The sequence below is a fragment of the Vicugna pacos genome, chromosome 8 (genome assembly GCF_048564905.1).
Source record: "Vicugna pacos chromosome 8, VicPac4, whole genome shotgun sequence".
NCBI lineage: Eukaryota > Metazoa > Chordata > Mammalia > Artiodactyla > Camelidae > Vicugna > Vicugna pacos.
The window spans coordinates 11,528,525-11,547,379 of NC_132994.1; the positions used below are offsets into that span (position 1 = coordinate 11,528,525).

Sequence of the window (18,855 nt, forward strand, 5' to 3'; positions counted from 1 at the left end):
GCCTTTGCTGAAAGAATATACAATTTAGTAGTGACAACGGTATTTATTGAAATAACTATACATAAGGAATATTTTTAAAATTACATTTAGAAAGCTATAAACTAAGAAAGCTATACAGAGACTAAAAACTAACCCAAACAGTCAAATCTGTTGATTATAGTTACAGACTAGAGGCTCATGGTACCATTTTAAAAGTCTGGATTTAGAGTAAAAAGAACCTGGGTTTAATCCCACTCTACTACCTAAAGTTAGGTAAATATGTAATCTAAACATCTTTGAACCTCAGAGCCCTCATGATGGAATAATTAATTCATATGCATTTGTTTGTGGACTTGAGATTATAAATGTGTGTTCCATGCTCAGAACATACACAGCAGGTCTTCAGCTATTATTATCATTTTAAGACCTAGAAACACTATGTTTGAGCTACATCTATAAACATATCAGTGAATGCAAAGAATAAAAGTCGTATTTAAAACAGGAACAGAAATTTATGAATGTGCTGAGCTCTTACATCTGAAGAACTAGTGCCATTTTCTATCTCTTCTGAAGGTCTAGGAGTCTCTTCCAGTGCAGATCTCGTACGATAATTGTGTTGATTTGCCTGCTGCTTTTTGGATTCTCCAAGATCCAGGAAATGTTCATGAGCATGATTCTGGAAAAAAGTAAATTAAACTTACTTACAGTATACTCAAAGAGCATACTTTTTTTACTTTAAAAGTTATATATTTTTTAATTATAAAAAATCCATTCATATTTAAGGTATCACATACGTAGACTAGATTACAGTACCAGCTCAAATATTTTAACATTATATCAAACTAAATCACAGGTTTGTGATAGTTGAAACTCACTTGCTGATTGATAATCAGACAAAAAAAGTTTTTATAATCTAAGTGATAACGACTTAAGGATTCATAATAACAGACCAAGCCTAACACTGAACTCTCCTGTACCCACATGAGACTTATACAACAGACGTAAGAAAGAGGACCACAGACTGTGATGCATGCGTAACAGGCAGAGGCAAACTAGAAAACAAAATGGTTATCACAAAACTAACCTACCACTATGAGGCTCAGACGCCAGGTGACTGGCTATCTTTCTTCTGCTACAGATCACTGTGGGAAGTTTTCCACAGCAGATGAGAAAACAACTAACAATGATCAAAATAACCGAAAGTCCAACACGATTACAGAGATGAATAAATTCAACAAACACAAGAATTTACACCTGAAAAAAGAATCCCAACTTGCAAATATAAAAAATAAGGGGAAAATACTAAAATTTATCTTCAAAAATAGAATGAGACTGCTATTAGAATTATACAATGTAGCATACAATAAATCATACAATAAGAAAAAGGAGCACTATCTTTAAAGCACTACAGAAAATAACTCTGAACCTATATTTATATCTTCACTCCTTCGAACCTATAATTACATCCTCACTTTTTTTCCTTCTTTTCTCATTAAATTCTGTTTTACTGGATCTCAAAATTCTGTGACAGATTTCTGGTCAAGTTGTTTCCATCAAAAATTACTGATTTAAAAACTAAAACTGCCACATAAAGGAAAAAAACACGGTCCACAAAATATCCTTTCCTTCAAGGTTTTATGATGCATCATTATTATTAATTAGTCTTTTACTTCAACTTAAAAATAGCCAACTTAAGACAAATAGTCCTGAGATGGTTCTTTCACCATTGATTAAGACTGGGGTGGCAGGCAGGTACTGGGGATAATATTCATTTAGCTCTCTGGGCAGACTTGGTGACTTGCCAGCTCCAGCTGCCTTCTAGTCCACTGCTTTGATGATACCCACAGCAACCGTCTGTCTCATGTCACAAACACAAAACGACCCAGGGGAGGAAAGTCAGAGGAGCTCTCAACACACATGGGGGCTTGCCAGGAACCTCATCAACAGTGGCAGACAGCATCACCACCTTTCAAGAATTTGGGGCCATCTTTCAGAAGCTTCTTCCCAGAACAGATATCAATCTTCTCTTTCAGCTCAGCAAACTTGCAAGCAATGTGTGCTGTGGGACAATCCAGAACAGGTACACAGCACTGACTTGGCCTGGATGGCTCAGGATAATCACTTGAGATGTGAAGCCAGTTGCTTCCATTAATGGGTTATTTTTGCGGTCATTAGCCACAATGCCATGGCGAACATCTTTGACAAACATGTTCTTGACAATGACGTCCACAATGTCCCCACCAAGAGCTTCACTCAAAGCTTCAATGGTGCACTTCAACAGGCTCTATTTACTTCAGTTGTAATGACACTTGGAACAAAGGTGACCACCATGCCAGGTTTGGCTCTAGGTGGTCCCACAGGGACAGTATCAATACCACCTGGAGGGAGAGGCACCAAGGGCTTGTGAGATGAATTGGCGGCAAGAGGCCATTCAGAGTTTTAAGCCACATGGTTCCACTGGCATTGCCATCTTTACAGGTGACTTTCCAACCCTTAAACCAAGGCATGTCAGCACCTGGCTCCAGCATGTTGTCATCATACCAACAAGAAACTGGCATAAACACTACTGTGCTGGGGTTGTAGACATTTTCTTAATGTAGGTGCTGATTCCTTAATTTCCCCTTAACTCTCCTGGCTGCAGGGTGACTCAATGGAATCCATTTTGTTAACACCAAACAAAAAGTCTAATGTTAGTCAAGACCATATTCATTTTAAGGTGATTCTCTTTTTCTCTCCAGAGACTTTCAGAATATCCTCTGTTTTAGATATTTTCCAAATCTCACTATAATGTGCTTAACTGAGATTTTAAACTTTATATTATTTTTCCCTTATTTATTCTAACTGGCACACTATGCATCTGCTCAGCTTGAGGTTAATTCCAAGAAATTCCGGTTCATTATTTTTCAACTCTTTTCTCCTTCTATGTATTTTCTCTTCTTTGAAGACTCTTACTTAATAATGCTTATTTTACCATGTAATCTGTGTATGTGTGTATATACACATATATGACATAAACACACATATATTTTTTTACATTTCCCTCATTCTCTCTATCATTTTATCCCTTGTTGATGCATTCTGGAAGAGCTCTTTCCAGCTTACTACTCACTTCTCAGTGCTCTATAATCTTCTATTAAATCCATCCACTGAGTTCTCTATTTCAATGACAATATGTTTCATCCCAATTTCTCAAACAGAACCCTCTTCAAAACAGCTTGTTGCTACATCACGTTTCCAATAACCTCTTACCACTCTCAGAATAATATGCTACTTTGAATACCTGAATTATGTTTGGCTCTGGTTTCCTAAGTGTGTTGGGTGGTAATACTGCACTTGGGAAGGAAAGAAAAAAGCAAAAATTTAGGTCTTGCTCTGTACTCCCAAAAAAGATTCTGTACGTGTAAGGGGCGGGAAGGGTGGGTAACCTCAAGACTTGTAATATTACAAACTTGAGTTCAACCATTCCCTTCCCTCCATCTCCACTCTCCAGTTCCCTCACCACAATCAGTCTTGTCACTTCTTCCCTGCACTTTAGCTACCCTTGTAGGGGCTGTCACTTGTAAAAGCCAAGGGAAATTAAAGACATATTCACATACAAGGATACAAGATTTATTCCACACAGATTGTCTCTAAAAGGATTAGTGAAGGGTTTTGTAACTTTATAACAATTTGGGAAACTATGTAAAAGATATAAAAAAGGAAATAACGTTCAACTATAATCTCTTAAGCTTTGAGTAATTTATTGTTAAGAATGTAATAGATCTTGCTTCTTTCATTTAACATAAATATTATTTACCTACTCAAACCCATTTCATTAAAAATTGCTAGTTGTTTCATTTTATAAAACTTTACCCAAAATTTTATATTTTTTTAGGACAAATTCCAAGTCAAAAAACCATGTTTTTAATGCCTTAATACATAACGCAGACAGGAAAGCTGGTTGTCAACCAACATCAGTTCCCCTCTTCTTGCACAAAAATCTAAATTTTCGCTGTCAGAATTTCATGTGACTAAATTCTGGCCAATAGGGTATCTGGCACAATGTTGCAAAACAACTTCAAAAAGCCTTCCTCAGGAGAACATATGTACCCCGTCTGTACTTTCCTCACCAATATGATCTTCCACTCGGTAGCCTTAAGTTAGAATGCTGATATCTTGAGGCATGAAGTCACAAATTCACACACAAGAGAATCAGAAAAGTTGAAAGAGCTTCAGTTATCAACACAGAGGGCATCATACCACACTTTGACCACCTACCAAGGCTTTTATATCACAGAGAAATACATTTCCCTAAAGAAAAATAAATAAATATTTAAGGGAAGTAAGTCAATTTAAGGTACTATAATTTGGGGACCAAATCTACTGCCAAAATCAACTTTATAACTGCTTTCTAAATAGTTTTTATATTAATTTATACTACTCACCTGCACATTAAGTGTCCCTCTATTATTAGAAGAAAAAAATAACTGAGATAAAAGGTGGCACCTCAAAATTTGTACATCTGTAATTATCAATGTTATTGATAGCCTAGTAGGTGTGCTTTCAAAATCTCTATTCACATAACATTTGAAAAACAAAAAAGAGGTCATTTTATAAACACTACTGTTCCACTTGTTTTTTTCATTTAATAATACATCATGAACATTTCTCCAAGGCAATGGAGTGAACTCTAATTCATTTCTTTAAAAAGCTGTATAATATTCCATGGATATATAGATGTCATGACATTCTACCTTTCTTCTACAATGGACACTAAAGGTTATTTCAGTTTTTGCCACCAAAGACACTATAAATATCTGTGTGCATGCACACACATGTATACATTCTTATCAATCCTTTTCTTTCTTTGAAGTGGTCTTTGAACCACTATTGGATTAAAAGGTAATCACATCCTTTTAATTTTAAGATATTAATTACCATATTCCATCCATAAAAGCGGTAGCATTATAAACTCTCATGATCATTATATGAATTTATGTCCCCATATCCCTGGATTCAGAGCAAAGGACACAAAAAATGGGATGCTTTCCAGCCACTATGGGGAAAAAAAACAAAACCAAAAACCAACAACAACAACAACAACAACAAATCTAAAAAAGAAAAGATCATTTCAGATTATACTAACAGAAATTCTAGTGTTGGGGTCCTACTGATCCCCAGGGTATGATACCCTTAGTAAAGCAAAACATAAAGTAGCAAAGGATACTTGAGTATCTTTAAAGAGTCACAAAACAGAAAAGAGTAATAATAAGGACTATTTGAGAAGGGCCGAGGAGCTCAAATAAGGAGCACAAGCTAGGTCAAGAGACCAGTCATCTCTTCTTTGTTTAGATCATTGCTTAGATGGTGACTTGGAACTGGAAAGAAGTTCCATAAAGGTTTTCTCAATTTCAGCCCCAAGGCTCTGAAGCTTTCAAGCTAAGATGGTTTAAAAAAGAAAAAAGGAATAAAGAATGGGTCATTGTTATCCCTTGACACTCAAGGAGGTAAGTACATATCTCTTTCAGATTAGGGCATAATCAGTTGAAATCCACTGGACTGAAAAACTTTTCCAAGGCAGAATGACAGAAAAACCAACAAGGAACAGTAGTAGAGACAATTTACCTCTCTTAATGGAGAAAAAAAGAACTATTATTTATAGCAGCAGGTGACTTCATTATCTGCAGTAACAAATAGGTGCAAAACAGCCAAATAATGCATAGGACAAAAACAAAACCAAACACTGTTTTAGAGTGTACCACCAATGGCAGAACTAAAAAAAGATCTTGCTTATTAGCCTTATGATATAATTTATTAAATTCAATAGGCATACTGCAACTGGCATCTGGGGAAAAGGTATGCTAGAAAGCAAGAGATATAGTATTAAAAACTTAAGGATAATCCAAAGATAATAAAAAATTATCTATATTAACTTTTTATTAATTAAATATACATCTATAATGTCAACATGTTTAATTATGAAAAAGCCTTAAAGTGGTCACTATGCTTAAGAAGCACTATTTACCTTTGAGACAGTGGGCATTTTATTCTCTTTTGGAACAGCGAAGTGTTTTCTTTTCTCTTCTGATCTGTAAGTCTTTATTTCTTCTTCTCCCTTTGCAGTTCTCCATTCTTCTTGCCTACTGGAAAAGAAATTAAAAGCCACGAATCTTAATCTATAATTTTTATAACTGATTTCTCCCCAAAGGGAATATTCGGTACCAGAGAAGGAATGATATTCCTGATGTTTTCTTTTCAGATAAAGGCATGTGATAAAGACTTCCGAGTTTAAATTCACAGATTGTGAGCTCTGGAAATTTGGCATTAAATGACTAGAATACTGGAAAGAGAGACCCTGTCCACTTGAACTTGATATTACTGTTTCTGCTACGGTTTTGGCAAATAAAGTTTTAAGATCTGGAAACGTGGTTATTCTTAAGATAACTGCTCCAAGGGTTAGAAACAGAATTTACTTATTCTTTTCAAATTGTGTCAGTGTTGGGCTTATGCTGGGATCTTATGTGCCATATAGATAGCTGGAATCTTAAAAAAATAAGGCACAACAGAACCTTCAGGTAGAGCTAATATTAACTCCTGAAGCCCTGAAAGAACTAAACTCTCCAGTGAAAGGCAGGTCAGGCTTCAGCTACTGAAAATACTTCAGCTCTATCCAGGCATCAACCTGAAACTGAGCAACAGAAGCTCTGAGGAACTTTAATTGCAAACTTTAATTTCATGGAAACAAAATTAACAAGGAAAAGAGAATTTTTAAATTTTAATTCCTTAAGACTTCAAACTTTTAATTTTTCCTTGGAGATATACCACAGTTGGAAGGGGGAGTAACATTCAGAGATGGAAGAGCTCTATAATGTGACATTTTATTACTAGGGTATATTATTGTCGTCACCTTATACTTAACTGCAGAATCTAATGCAGATACTCATAATTCTGAATGGAAATGAGTGAACTTAAATCTTGTGAAAAGAATGGACTTGGATTTAATTTTGTTTGTTTTTAATTTTTTTATTCTGGTATTTTAAATAAAACTTCTTGAGAAAATTGTAGATTCACATAGTTCTAAGAAATAATACAAAGAGACCCCTTGTATCTTTCAACTGGCTTCCCCCAGTGGGAATTTCTTACAAAACTACCATGCAGTATCATAACATCTAGACACTGACACAACCCACTAATATTCAGAATTCTCGAGTTTTACTTCTACTTGTGTGTGTGCTTATGTGTATTTAGTTCCATCCAAGTTTATCACATGTGTAGGTTTGTATATCTATCACCCTGGTCAAGATACAGAACATTTCCATTACCACAAAGATCGTTTGCAGTGTCCTTTCAATTACCATATCCACTTTTCTCTCCTCTTCCTCAGCCCTTCCTCCCAACAATGTCTAGTAACCACTAATCTGGCTCTCCATAGCTATACTTTTGTCATTTCAAGAATAGTCCATAAATGGAATCGGGTAATACATAACCTTTGAGTCTGGCTTCTCAGCATAATTCCTTCAAGATCCAATCAAGTTGTATATCAACAGGTTTCTCCTGTTTAATGCAGCAGTATTCTATGGTGTGGGTATACTGCAGTATGTTTAATCATGTACTGATGGAAGGACAGCCGGGTTGTTTCTAGGTTTTGATTATTACGAATAATGCTAATATATATGTTTGTGCACAGGTTTTTGTGTGAAAATAAGTTTCATTTCTTTAGGATAAATCCCCAAGAGTGCAATCAGTAGATCATATGATATTCTTATGTTTAAAAGAAAGTGCTTAAAATATCTGTTCATACTTTTGCCCATTTCTAAATGGATTGTTTTGTTTACTTTGAGTTTCAAGAGTTCTTGAGTTCTTTATAGGTAATAAATATTAGCTCTTTGTTGGCTATGTGATTGGGTTTAATTTTAATTAATATACTAGCCTGACCAATTTAGGAGCCTTCTAGGGACAAACCTTTAATTACCCACCAGGAGGTATATCCCAGAAAGATTCTCAAAGGAAGAATGCTAAGCTTTGGGGGCAAAGCTCCAGGGAAGCCAAATAGCCTTTGAAGTAATGGCCATAGCCTTGCTGGACCAGAGGCTCAATGGTTAAACCCAATGAAAAAGAGATAAAAAGGCGAAGAATACTTAGAGAGAAACAAATAGGGGCCTCTACCACCAACTAGCAAACCACTTCTGGCCTCTTTTCCCCTCCTTACTCATTCTCCTCCAGGGGAGCAAGAGTGAACTAATTAACTGGTATGCTCCAGAAGGAAAACCAGCTAATAAGCATGGCCCAGTCCTATGCTCTGCTGGCAATGTATTTATTTTGCTCTGCATTTTAAAGAAACAAACCAGCTGCCTCACATGGGGAGAAATACCATGGCCCAGTGCTACCTGTGTTGGGGTTCAGTATTAGGAAGCATTATGCAGATGAAAGTCACATTCTTCACAGGTGTATCAATAATAAAAGTAATATTCTGATTTCCTATCTTATGATTTTGTGTTATTTTTCAAAACTTCAGAACTATTGTTCAAATGATGGGCGTTATTTATTGCACCCTCTTCAAACCTTAACCTTAGAATTAGGAAGTAGACATGAACTCAGCTAAAAATAAAGAGTTAATGTTTTTATTAAGAATATCTGGTATGTTTGTCATCAGATAAAGTTATGATTCAACTTTAAAGTTTAGGTGTATAATCCTAAAATCTAACACAAATTTGAAGTATTGTCTAATCTAAAAAGCATAATATATATAAACATTCAGATTAAAAATATTTTAAATTACATAATTACTCTTATCTTTTAAGAACCAGAAAATCCTAAAGCCACATTTGATCCTCCTCACCTTTTAAAACTACAGTATAGTATTATAATGTATAGTTGGTATTAGTTGGGGTTCATATGGACCTCATTCATGAATATTTCATTACTAAAGAATAAAAAGAAATTGAATATAAAGTTCCCTCATAGCAATGACCTTAATAGGATTACATTAAATCAATGCTTTTAAACTTATATATGTATACTTTTAAATATAAAAAATAATCATTTTAATATATAAAAATATTTATATAACCTATTACCAATAAATAATGTATTTTCACTATAATGAATGATATAGTATGAATGATTAGCAAAATCCATAAAAAACTTAATAACAAACTTTATAAAACATTTTAAGATACAGTTAAACAAGATAAACTAAGATTTAAATATGTACTCAATAAGATATCTTATTTGTTCAAACCAAATTTGTAATTCTGCCAACTCACCTTAACATACCCCTCCTCATATTATTTATATGAATCATCCTAGAAAAGGACATATACTTAAATCTAACTTTTTCTCGAGAGTCATGAATAATTTAAAACACTAGCTCTTCAGATTACTCCAAAGACTATATAATTCAAAATGAATACAAACAACTGTGCTACATAAAAATTCACAATTCCTCTTACCTGGCTACACCAGCTGAAAGCTCAGGTACTACCACCCTTCGACTCCAAGCCACAAGATCCCGCTCTGTGGCTATTTCACTTCTTGGTGCATTACTATGCATTTGCCGTACACCTTCAATTTGTCCACTACGCCTCAGTCCTACATTAGGTGGTGAATGGACCTCTGAGGTAGAACTTGCAGAGCCTAAGTGAAAAAATTAATACAGTAAGTTCTATTTAGAGACACTTCTCCATTAGCTTGTAACAGGGAGGAAAAAACCCCAGGAAAAAAAAAATTCCACACTGTCCTCCACATGAAATTTCATACCGTGGCAAGTAATTAAATTACCAAATTAGGAACTAAACCACAAGCAAAGCTTAATGAAAACAAAACATTATTCAGTTGATTACATAAGTTAATGAATCATAACTATTGACTGTTAAGCCCCAAAGATGTAAAATCATTACTTAAAAACGCCCACTGTGTATTTTTGGGAAACTATATAAGAAGCAAAGAAAGACAAATCCAAGGAATTTATGGTTCATAAGTTTGTTTTAAATTTTCTCTTAAAGTATAATAATATACAACAATAAGGGTGATGAGATGTTTGAGAATGTGACTTTGAATGTCATTTCATAAATTACTGAATAAATTTATTTTTAAAGTTTTTCTAAATTCTAAGTGCTCATTATAGGAAATCTGGAAGAATATACATACCAAAAACTCATTCATTATCCATAATCTGAAACCTTACATTTTGAGTATTTCCTTAGGTCATTAAATATTCTTCAAAAACATGATTATTTTGGTAGCCTAATATTTCATATTATGGATTTATCATAATTTGTTTAATCACTTCTCTATGTTGTATGTTTATAGACGGTATCAGGTTTTTAAATATTTCACTTAAAAGAACCACTGCTTACCTCTACTTAAACGGCTGGTATTGCTGATACCTGCTTCACCAGAACGTCTCAGGTCTTGCTCCTGTTGTAGTCTTTGAATCATAGTGTCCAGTGGGCTGATCTCCTGGTTTGCTTGCTGACTTAAAACCTGGTTCAGTCCTGTGTAAAACCACAACAACACTGAGAATGCTTCAGTCAACTACTCAAACTATTTTATTCATCAACCTCACTTTGAGTCCAGAATTAAACATAAATTTTGCTTGAGTAAAAGACCTAGATGAGCAACTGTAAATGATGGGAGGAAAAAGGGAAAAAAAAAAGGAAACATGCCCCCCTCAATCTTAACTAAAGATAACGATGATGATTTTACTAAGTGCTTACCATGATCCAGGCACTCACACAATCCTAACAATAACACAATCATGTATGTATTAATTTTACTTTACAGATGAGAAAACCAAAATAACTATTCAGAGTCATATACTGAGTATGTGGCAAAGGAAGGATTTCATCTTAGATCACCGTTTTTTTCAAAAAAAGGCAAATCTGATTACCGACTTTCTCAAAAAGCTTTACTGCTTCATTCAACAAATTCTTGAGTGTCCAGACCACTATGTATTAAGAACTATGCCAAGGAACTGAGGACCCAGTGGGAATAAGAAACATCTAGGTCCCTGACCAGAGAGTTAACGTTCTAATGTGGAAACTGAACAATAAACCCATACATAGTTGCAGACTGTGAAAAATGTTGCTAACATAAAGAAGGTGATGAGAAAGAAAAGGGAACTACCTATGGTGAATCAGAAAAGTCAAAGAAGCCCACTTTGAGAACAAAGCATTTGAGTTGAGACTTCAAGAAAAAGAAAAATCAGTTATCCATGTGAAGAGCTAGAATACACTCTGAACAGAAGGTACGAGCTGGTACAAAAGCTCTGAGGTATGAGGCACTTGGTGATTTTAACTCATCCTACTTTTCCAGCATCAACTCTCAACCATATCAGTCATATAAGACTATCTGACTCTTCTAGTCTTCCAACAGGATACAGATCTTTATGTTTGGGAGCTTTTAACCACTTCAAGTACAAATGTGATAAACACTAACACCATTCAATCACCAACTAAAATGTCATCTCTATGACATGTCCTATGTAAAATCTTTCTGAACTATCCCTGAAATACCTAATAGAATGAAATACTATGTAAATTCTTGTAAATACAATGTAAATACTATGTTAACAGTTGTCCACAAGTGGCAAATCCAATTGCTTTTGGGAACTTTCTGAAGTTTTTTTTTTCTGAATATTTTCTACGCGCAGTTGATTCCATGGATACGGAACCCGGGAATAGAGAAGACCTATTGTGCACCTATCTTACTACTCTGCCCAATACAGAAAGATAAGTTACTTCCTCAAAAGCATGATTTGTCTTATCTATCTTAATTTTCTGATTCTAAATCTAGCGCAATGCTAGGAATATAAAGATGCTCAGTCCTACTGAATGAGTAAGAAAATGTACCATGAGATATATGCCATCAGACTAGAGAGCAATTAATATTAGGTGTGTGGGTATGTAAGTGAGGACTTGATGAGATCAGACTTTTAGAGTGCACTGCTAAGGTAAGATACAAAGGACATTCTGAAATGAAGAAGCACTAAGGAAAGTATAAGAAAAAGGGAAATGACATGTATTAAGCATATAATGTTATTTCATTTTATTAAGAGAAAACTAAAATTCAATGGGATAAAATAACTTGACCAAGGTCACAAAGCTAGAAAGTGGTAAAAGTAGACAGAGTTAAAAATTTAAATGCCTGTGGGTGCCTCTTTCCCAATGTGCTGAGAAAACATCTCATGTTTGAACACTGATGAATAATCTGATATAACTCAAATTTACAACTGAGGGAACATTAAAAATGTACTGTTCAGTGTAGATATAACAAAACCACATTGAAACCAATTTATTACAATGGCCAATATCTATTTTTACCTAACTCTAAGGGATTGCCCCAAATAAATTTTACTATAGATCTAGGTTTGTAAATAGAAATATAATTAGAAATGATGCTAAAGCTTTCCCAGGAAGTATTTTTCTTTTGTTCTATGTTTATATTTTTGCTTAATTTTTAGGGTTACAGACACAAGGATTAAATGAGACATTATTCATGAAAGCCCTTTATAAACTGTCAAATGGAGGGGAAAAACAACAATCATAATAATTAAGCAGCACTGATATTTTAATAAGCAAGTCCTTTCCTTATTTCGTTGTGCCTGAAATCCCTGTCTAGGTACCTATGTGACACCTGGGCAAGACCTGATTCTTGCCAGTTCCCTAGTAAGGGAATAAAGACATTTATCTTAATTTCAGTCCTATGATCAAGACTTCTCTAATAATTGAGAACTCTCTCATCTGAATGCCTGCCCAGACTTCTTGAATCCTGCCTGTTCTTGGGTTGAGTTCACGCTGTGTTCACATACTGAAACATTTCAGTTTCTCATACTCTAGATCCTCAGGTCGGCTGGCCTGTACCACTCTCAACAATTAGCAGTGGGGACTCTTCCTCTAATATTTGTCCTCACCCTCCATGCTTAGCTGGCATGTCTAGTTCCAAGAGCAGCCCCGCCTATCCAATATGTCCATCTTCATTACAATTTCATGCCCAATCTTTTAAGATAAACAAGAGATGGGTTTGCTATAATGTAATGAAATTGATTTTCTTCTGTGCTGCTTACAGAATCTAAATTCATTATTTAGAAGTTACTTATTATATATTATATCCCACAAATGTCCTTTATACCAACTTAAAATTTTGTCCATTATTCTAGAGTCAAGAACTTAAACTATTCTCATAAACATTTTTCTAGTCTAAAATATAACAAAGATTCATAACTGTAAAACTGGTTTAACCTTCTTTACAGTCTCTCCATTATTTTCACTTAATAAGTTAGTGCTATTTTGTGAAAAGCAGGCAAGAAGTCTGCAGACCCTGTCTTCATTTCAACTCCCATTCAATTCGACTAACCTGACTTTCACCCTCCCTTACTACGCCCTCAAAAACAGCAATATTTTTCATTCCTATCTTACTTATAATCTTTTAATAGTTGATCACTTCTTAAAACAATCTTCAGTGTGAATAGGCTATCTAGTCTTATTCTCTCTGCCATCATACTATATTATTTGCTTTAATAACATAATTTTTAACTATGTATTTGTTCATAACTGTTTACTAATCTAACTCACTCCATGAGAGCAAGGATCACATCTGTTTAACTCACTACTGAGTATCACAGCTTAGCAAGTGTCAGGGCCAGAGGAGATTCACAATGTATGATGCTGAATGAGTGAATAAACTGACTCATCTCATACCAAAAATACAGACTTAATCTATTAGTACCCAAAAGGTTATAAATATAGACCAAAATTATTGCTCTAAAGCTCCAATGCCCCTTAATGGTCTTGTAATACTTAAGCATTATTCAAAGAAATTTAAAGAAGCATAAAAAATCATTTTACTTCTCATTAGTTCAACCTAAGTAAAAACACCAGTTCTACCCAATTAGCAATTTTGTAAGACTTCAGTAGAAAAAGGACAATCTGGTTGTCTCTGAAAATAAGCATTTACCTGAGGAAGTTACTCCCATCTGAGGGATAAGTTGTTCTTCCCTACAATTTTCACGACCGGGAACTAATCTCTGATATCTTGATGGATGAGGGTTACCATCGACATCAACCAAAAAAGGGGGTGGCATGAGATGAGGTGCTTGCTGAGTCTGCTCATCTAACACAAAATTGTTGGCATCACGGATAAGGGGCCGATAATCACTATGAAAGAACATCTGATCTGCTATCTATAAAAAGAAAGGCCCATAAAAGATTGAACAAAGAAGAATTTATCGTTACAGATTTCTAATGAAAGGCAAACACCTTAATATATATCATAGTATTAAGCAATAATATAAAAGAATACTATTTTCTTGAATTAATTGTAAATAAGTCTATATTTTCCACATTAAATTTTATGACCAGAAAAGTAGCTGTTTTGAATTTTCTCTAGAAAAGGAAGAGATTGTATACATAAAAAACATTAAAAGTAAGTTATATAATTCCAAATTAAATGGTAAAATTAAATCTAGGTATAAATCTTTCAAGCAGTACTTTTACTTTCACAGAACTATCATGCTTTATCTTATTTTTAAAATTATTAAATATGGTAATTATTTGTTTTAGCATTTTGCAATGGGAAATCAACAAATCTACTCTTTGAATTTAACTCTTTAAGGAAATCACTTACAAAATTTAAGGAAATCCTTAAGTATACAGTAAGCATGGTTTATATAATAATGTAAAAAATTAACATGACATGCTTTTCTAAGAGTTAATAAGCTTTTTCTCCAAAATTTCTGAAATAATATAAAATTAGTAAGAACTCATACCTGACACACCTGTTACTTAAAATTTCATTGGGTAATGTGGAATTTATTAAATTTGAACTATTCAATTTTTACTGTGATAACCTTTTATACCACTCTACCACAAATAAGCAATTTAAATCTTTTAGTCACTAATCTCAGATATGGTCCTTAATATTTAAAAATATTAAGAGTAGACCATACATTTCTGAGAACCACATGAAAGCGAAAGAATTGTACCCCAGATAAATGCATATTATCGATTTTACATAATTTCAAGAAATCTCTCCACAGACACTTCCCACACCCACCTTATATACCCCAACTTAAGAACTACCATCTAGCTCTAGTGGGCTAAGTAAAAAGTTATTTCTTTTGAAATGTAAAAAAGATTATTATCACACACACCCCCTCAAATACAACCCCTAAACATAATGCATGGATTTAAAAAAAAAAAAAAGAACCACCAAAACAAACAACTATAAGAAGAAGATACACAGGTCATCATACTCTACCTTGTCGTATTTGCTACTGGAGCCAAAGCCAAAAATTAAAAGATGTCCATGAGAGTCTGTGCATGCAAAATGCTGACCATCAGGAGAGCATTTGCAGTCAAATACTGCACCATGTCCTTGGCCTTCAATCTGAAATGTATTTAACCAACAGTCAGAAAACTGCCATTAAAATATGAAGAGCTGGTTGATCACTATTGTTACTAGAATTGTATAATGAAAGATATATAAGTATATGTCCTAATGAAGTGAAGATTAAGTATAGCAAACACAGTATAGTAACAAAATTTGTGAATATGCATGAAAAGTGCCAGATTAAAAGCCTTGAAGAACCAAGCATACTCTCTTTATCCTTAGACCAGACACAATTCAGGAAATAAAACACACCATTCTCCCCCGCCCATAGTATTCTGCTTCATGTCTTTAACCCAGATTTCAAATGTAATTGCACCTTACAGTCCATCTTATCTGCATTTAAATCAAGCCCTTTCGGGAAAGGCTGACAGTGTGAAGTAACCATAGTGATTTTTTTTCTAACTCTTGAAGTAATATCCAGAGATCACTGCTCACAAACCAGTTTTTCTTTTGGTAATAAATTCCCTTGATGTTCTGACTCATTTTTTAAATGGCGAATTTCAAAGGTTAAAGAAAAGGTTTTTTTTACCTGATAATTGTTTTCTGTTTTCCAGTTCCATTAATCCAGAACGAATGGGTTTCTCCCTGCAACCTGTCAATCAAACAGAGGTGGCCAATCACCACTCTGAATTTTTTTGCTCTCAGTGCTTCTTCAGACTATGTCCCAGTTGAAAACTTCTTTAGCAGTGTTCTGAAAGAGGTAAAAATTCTAGCCTATCTAAAGCACATCTAGGGACTGAATTTCAGAAAACAACTAAAATAGGGAGTTGACTCCCTAACAAATAACAACTAAGGATGATTTTCAACAAATGTGACTGGATTTCTGGATTAGCAGAATCGGAACACACACACATTATCAGGTAAGAAATGCCTCCTCTCTGTTCCGGTATCCACTGATCTAGAACAAATTGAGTTTTATTAGTAATATCCCAGGATCTCAGGAAATGCTTAGAAAAGAGAGAAGTGGTAATTTTCTTTCTTTAGTGTTAAAAATATGGCATAGGGATGAATGCATAGTTCACCAAGTACAGAAGTGAAATTAAAATTTAGAAGAATAGTTGACTTCTTAAGGAAGGTTTGCATTTTGTCAAGAGAAAATACTGCTCTACAAGGAAGGGCTCTGCCTAACAAATGTATATAATACCACAAATGGGTCTGCCTAAAAAAGAAAACTAGTTTTTCCTTTGGCTTGTTGAAAAGAAGGAATAAGCAGACTGGTGTTTATTAATGCTATTCTGAATGGTAATAATGATGGAAAAGAAGTAAGAATAACTTTCCCTAAAATTTAATATGAAAGTAATGTCTGATACATTTAAAGATTTACCACAAAAGCAAGAAACTGAGTAAGTCAAACAGGATCATCTCTTGCTTGTGAAGAAAGCTGGAAGATAAGACAACAGAGGAAGGGAACTGATTCCAAGTATACTTCAGTCCTTTTCCAGGTTAACGTAGGGGAATTAGCAGCCATATAGCTTCGTATTTGCCAACAATGAAAGGCAAGTAGAAATGTCAGGATTCAAACCTCTATTTTTCAGTGTTTTCTAGGCAAATAAAAAGTTACATGAACTGTTATAAGTAAATAATGAATTACATGAACAAAGTTTATCTCTACACAGAATTTTACATAATGAACAAGACCAAAGAATTTAAGGTCTCTTGGATGCACTGTTAAGTGTTTTATTTATCTCAATTCACTCAAAATTTCACAAAAGACAAAGAGAAAACAAAAAACCCCAACCACTTAAAAAATCTAACATAATAAATGCTTCCTGAACTCTAATACTATAAGTCTAAGTTTACAATTCTAACTACATAGTAGAACAGAGGAAGAGATCTAAAAATCTGACTCAGCAACACCGAAGGAAATTTGATACATGTTCGTAAGTGTGGCATCCTTCATAATGCTTAGGCAATCCCCCTCTACATTTTTTGCATGGTGGTGAGGATTAATCAACCCTATACCTGCGCTATCAATGTTGCCATATTTACAGTTAGTAGAAGATCTCGAAAAGAATACATAGCAGAGGTGGAACTTACAAAGCTCTAAAAAAAGCAAAGAAACAATAGCAATCCTAGTAACACATGCCACTGTGAATGTGGCAGGATGGCACCCATTTTCTTGGTATAAGCCAACTGTGTAACTCCAAAGTGACTCTCTATGTGGAGAAAATGAAAGTATACTTACTTCAAAGGTACCTTATTTGGATTAACTATCCATTAAAGAAGACAATGGATCTGCTTTACTTATGAACCAATTAGAAAAGGTAACCATAACCGTATTATCTAAAATGTCAAATTTATCTTTAGAAAAAGCTCCTTAGATAATAAACAGCCCTAATTACAAAATACTATCTAGGCATTCCAGCTGATACAAAGTAGGAAAATATTTTACTTTCCTATATAACTAAATATACCCTAGCTATTTTTATAATTTATGCTGATTAACTAAGCCCCCCAACAAAGTTAAATATTTCTCTCTGAAAAGGATTTCATCTACTTCAACCAGGGTCATAGTATTTACGATTAAGAATTCTTAAAGAAAAAATTTAATGAAGGCACTATTTGAATATGCTTGTTCAATTAGAAAGCAATGAGGTTGACACTCAAAAACTAAAAGGAAGAAAAATATCTTTTCTATTCTAATATTAAAGTTATATGAACCAATATTGTGTATCAACTATACTTCAATTAAAAAAAGTTGTGTGAACCTATCATAAAATTACTGCTCAATAAGAGAATAAGTCAACATAAAATTTAATACTGTATATTACTTATGCTAGTACTTATAGCATGCCACACTAAGTTTAAAAACAGAAAGAAATGAATAATAACAAATTTGCAAAATAAGTGAATTATAGATGAACTACTCCCCTGATAAAATCAAGTATGCTTGCTCAACATTATTTGCGACATATGTTAATGAAGACCACATAATAAAACTCATACAAATTAAATCACAATAAGGAAAGCTGAGAAAACGCATGAGATAATATTTACTAGTAAGTGCAATAATTTCAAGAATAGGAGTTAAAAGAAAATAGAAAAATGTATTCAGTGATTATAGTTATTTTGTTTTTTAAAGAGATGAAAAGACCACACAAGTTAATATAATGATTCCTTTGTAGGAAAATTCTCATACTGACTGAAGAGTTCTAGAAATACTTCCAAGAAACAAGCAGCACAATCTTAGAGGTTTATATACTTAACTTGGAAAAATTAAATCAGTACAAAGACTTATGAATTAAGAATGCTAATGATGACAGAATTGTCATAGTTAATGAAGAATACTAGTACCTTTTTCAAGGCAGAATAAAATCCACAACTTCTAGTATAATTTTTGTAAAGCAGAAAGATGAATAATTAAAGGAGACAGAGAAATGAGGCCTAAGACTAAAGAGACTTCTTCTCCAGTAATGGATAAATCATGTAGTATCTCTGGGAAATTATAGAGATAATTTAAATGACTAAAGTCCACTAAAATCCTAACACAAAATATCTGAGAAGGCT

The 18,855-nt window shown here is 33.9% G+C and overlaps 1 protein-coding gene and 1 pseudogene across 3 annotated transcripts in view; both read right to left on the reverse strand.

The window, feature by feature from the left end:
• PHIP (PHIP subunit of CUL4-Ring ligase complex) overlaps nt 1-18,855 on the reverse strand; it is a 122,910-nt gene that overhangs the window by 40,177 nt on the left and 63,878 nt on the right. For 2 of the 3 annotated variants that reach the window (XM_072965523.1, XM_072965522.1), the window contains exons 16-21: nt 15,217-15,345; nt 13,915-14,140; nt 10,317-10,454; nt 9,411-9,594; nt 5,984-6,101; nt 515-655 (exon numbers count right to left, since the gene is read on the reverse strand). In XM_072965523.1, the coding sequence (XP_072821624.1) occupies nt 515-655; nt 5,984-6,101; nt 9,411-9,594; nt 10,317-10,454; nt 13,915-14,140; nt 15,217-15,345 (936 nt within the window). The remainder of the gene's footprint in view (nt 1-514; nt 656-5,983; nt 6,102-9,410; nt 9,595-10,316; nt 10,455-13,914; nt 14,141-15,216; nt 15,346-18,855) is intronic. The other variant, XM_072965524.1, reaches the window with a different exon arrangement.
• LOC140697890 (elongation factor 1-alpha 1 pseudogene) lies at nt 1,651-4,411 on the reverse strand (annotated as a pseudogene).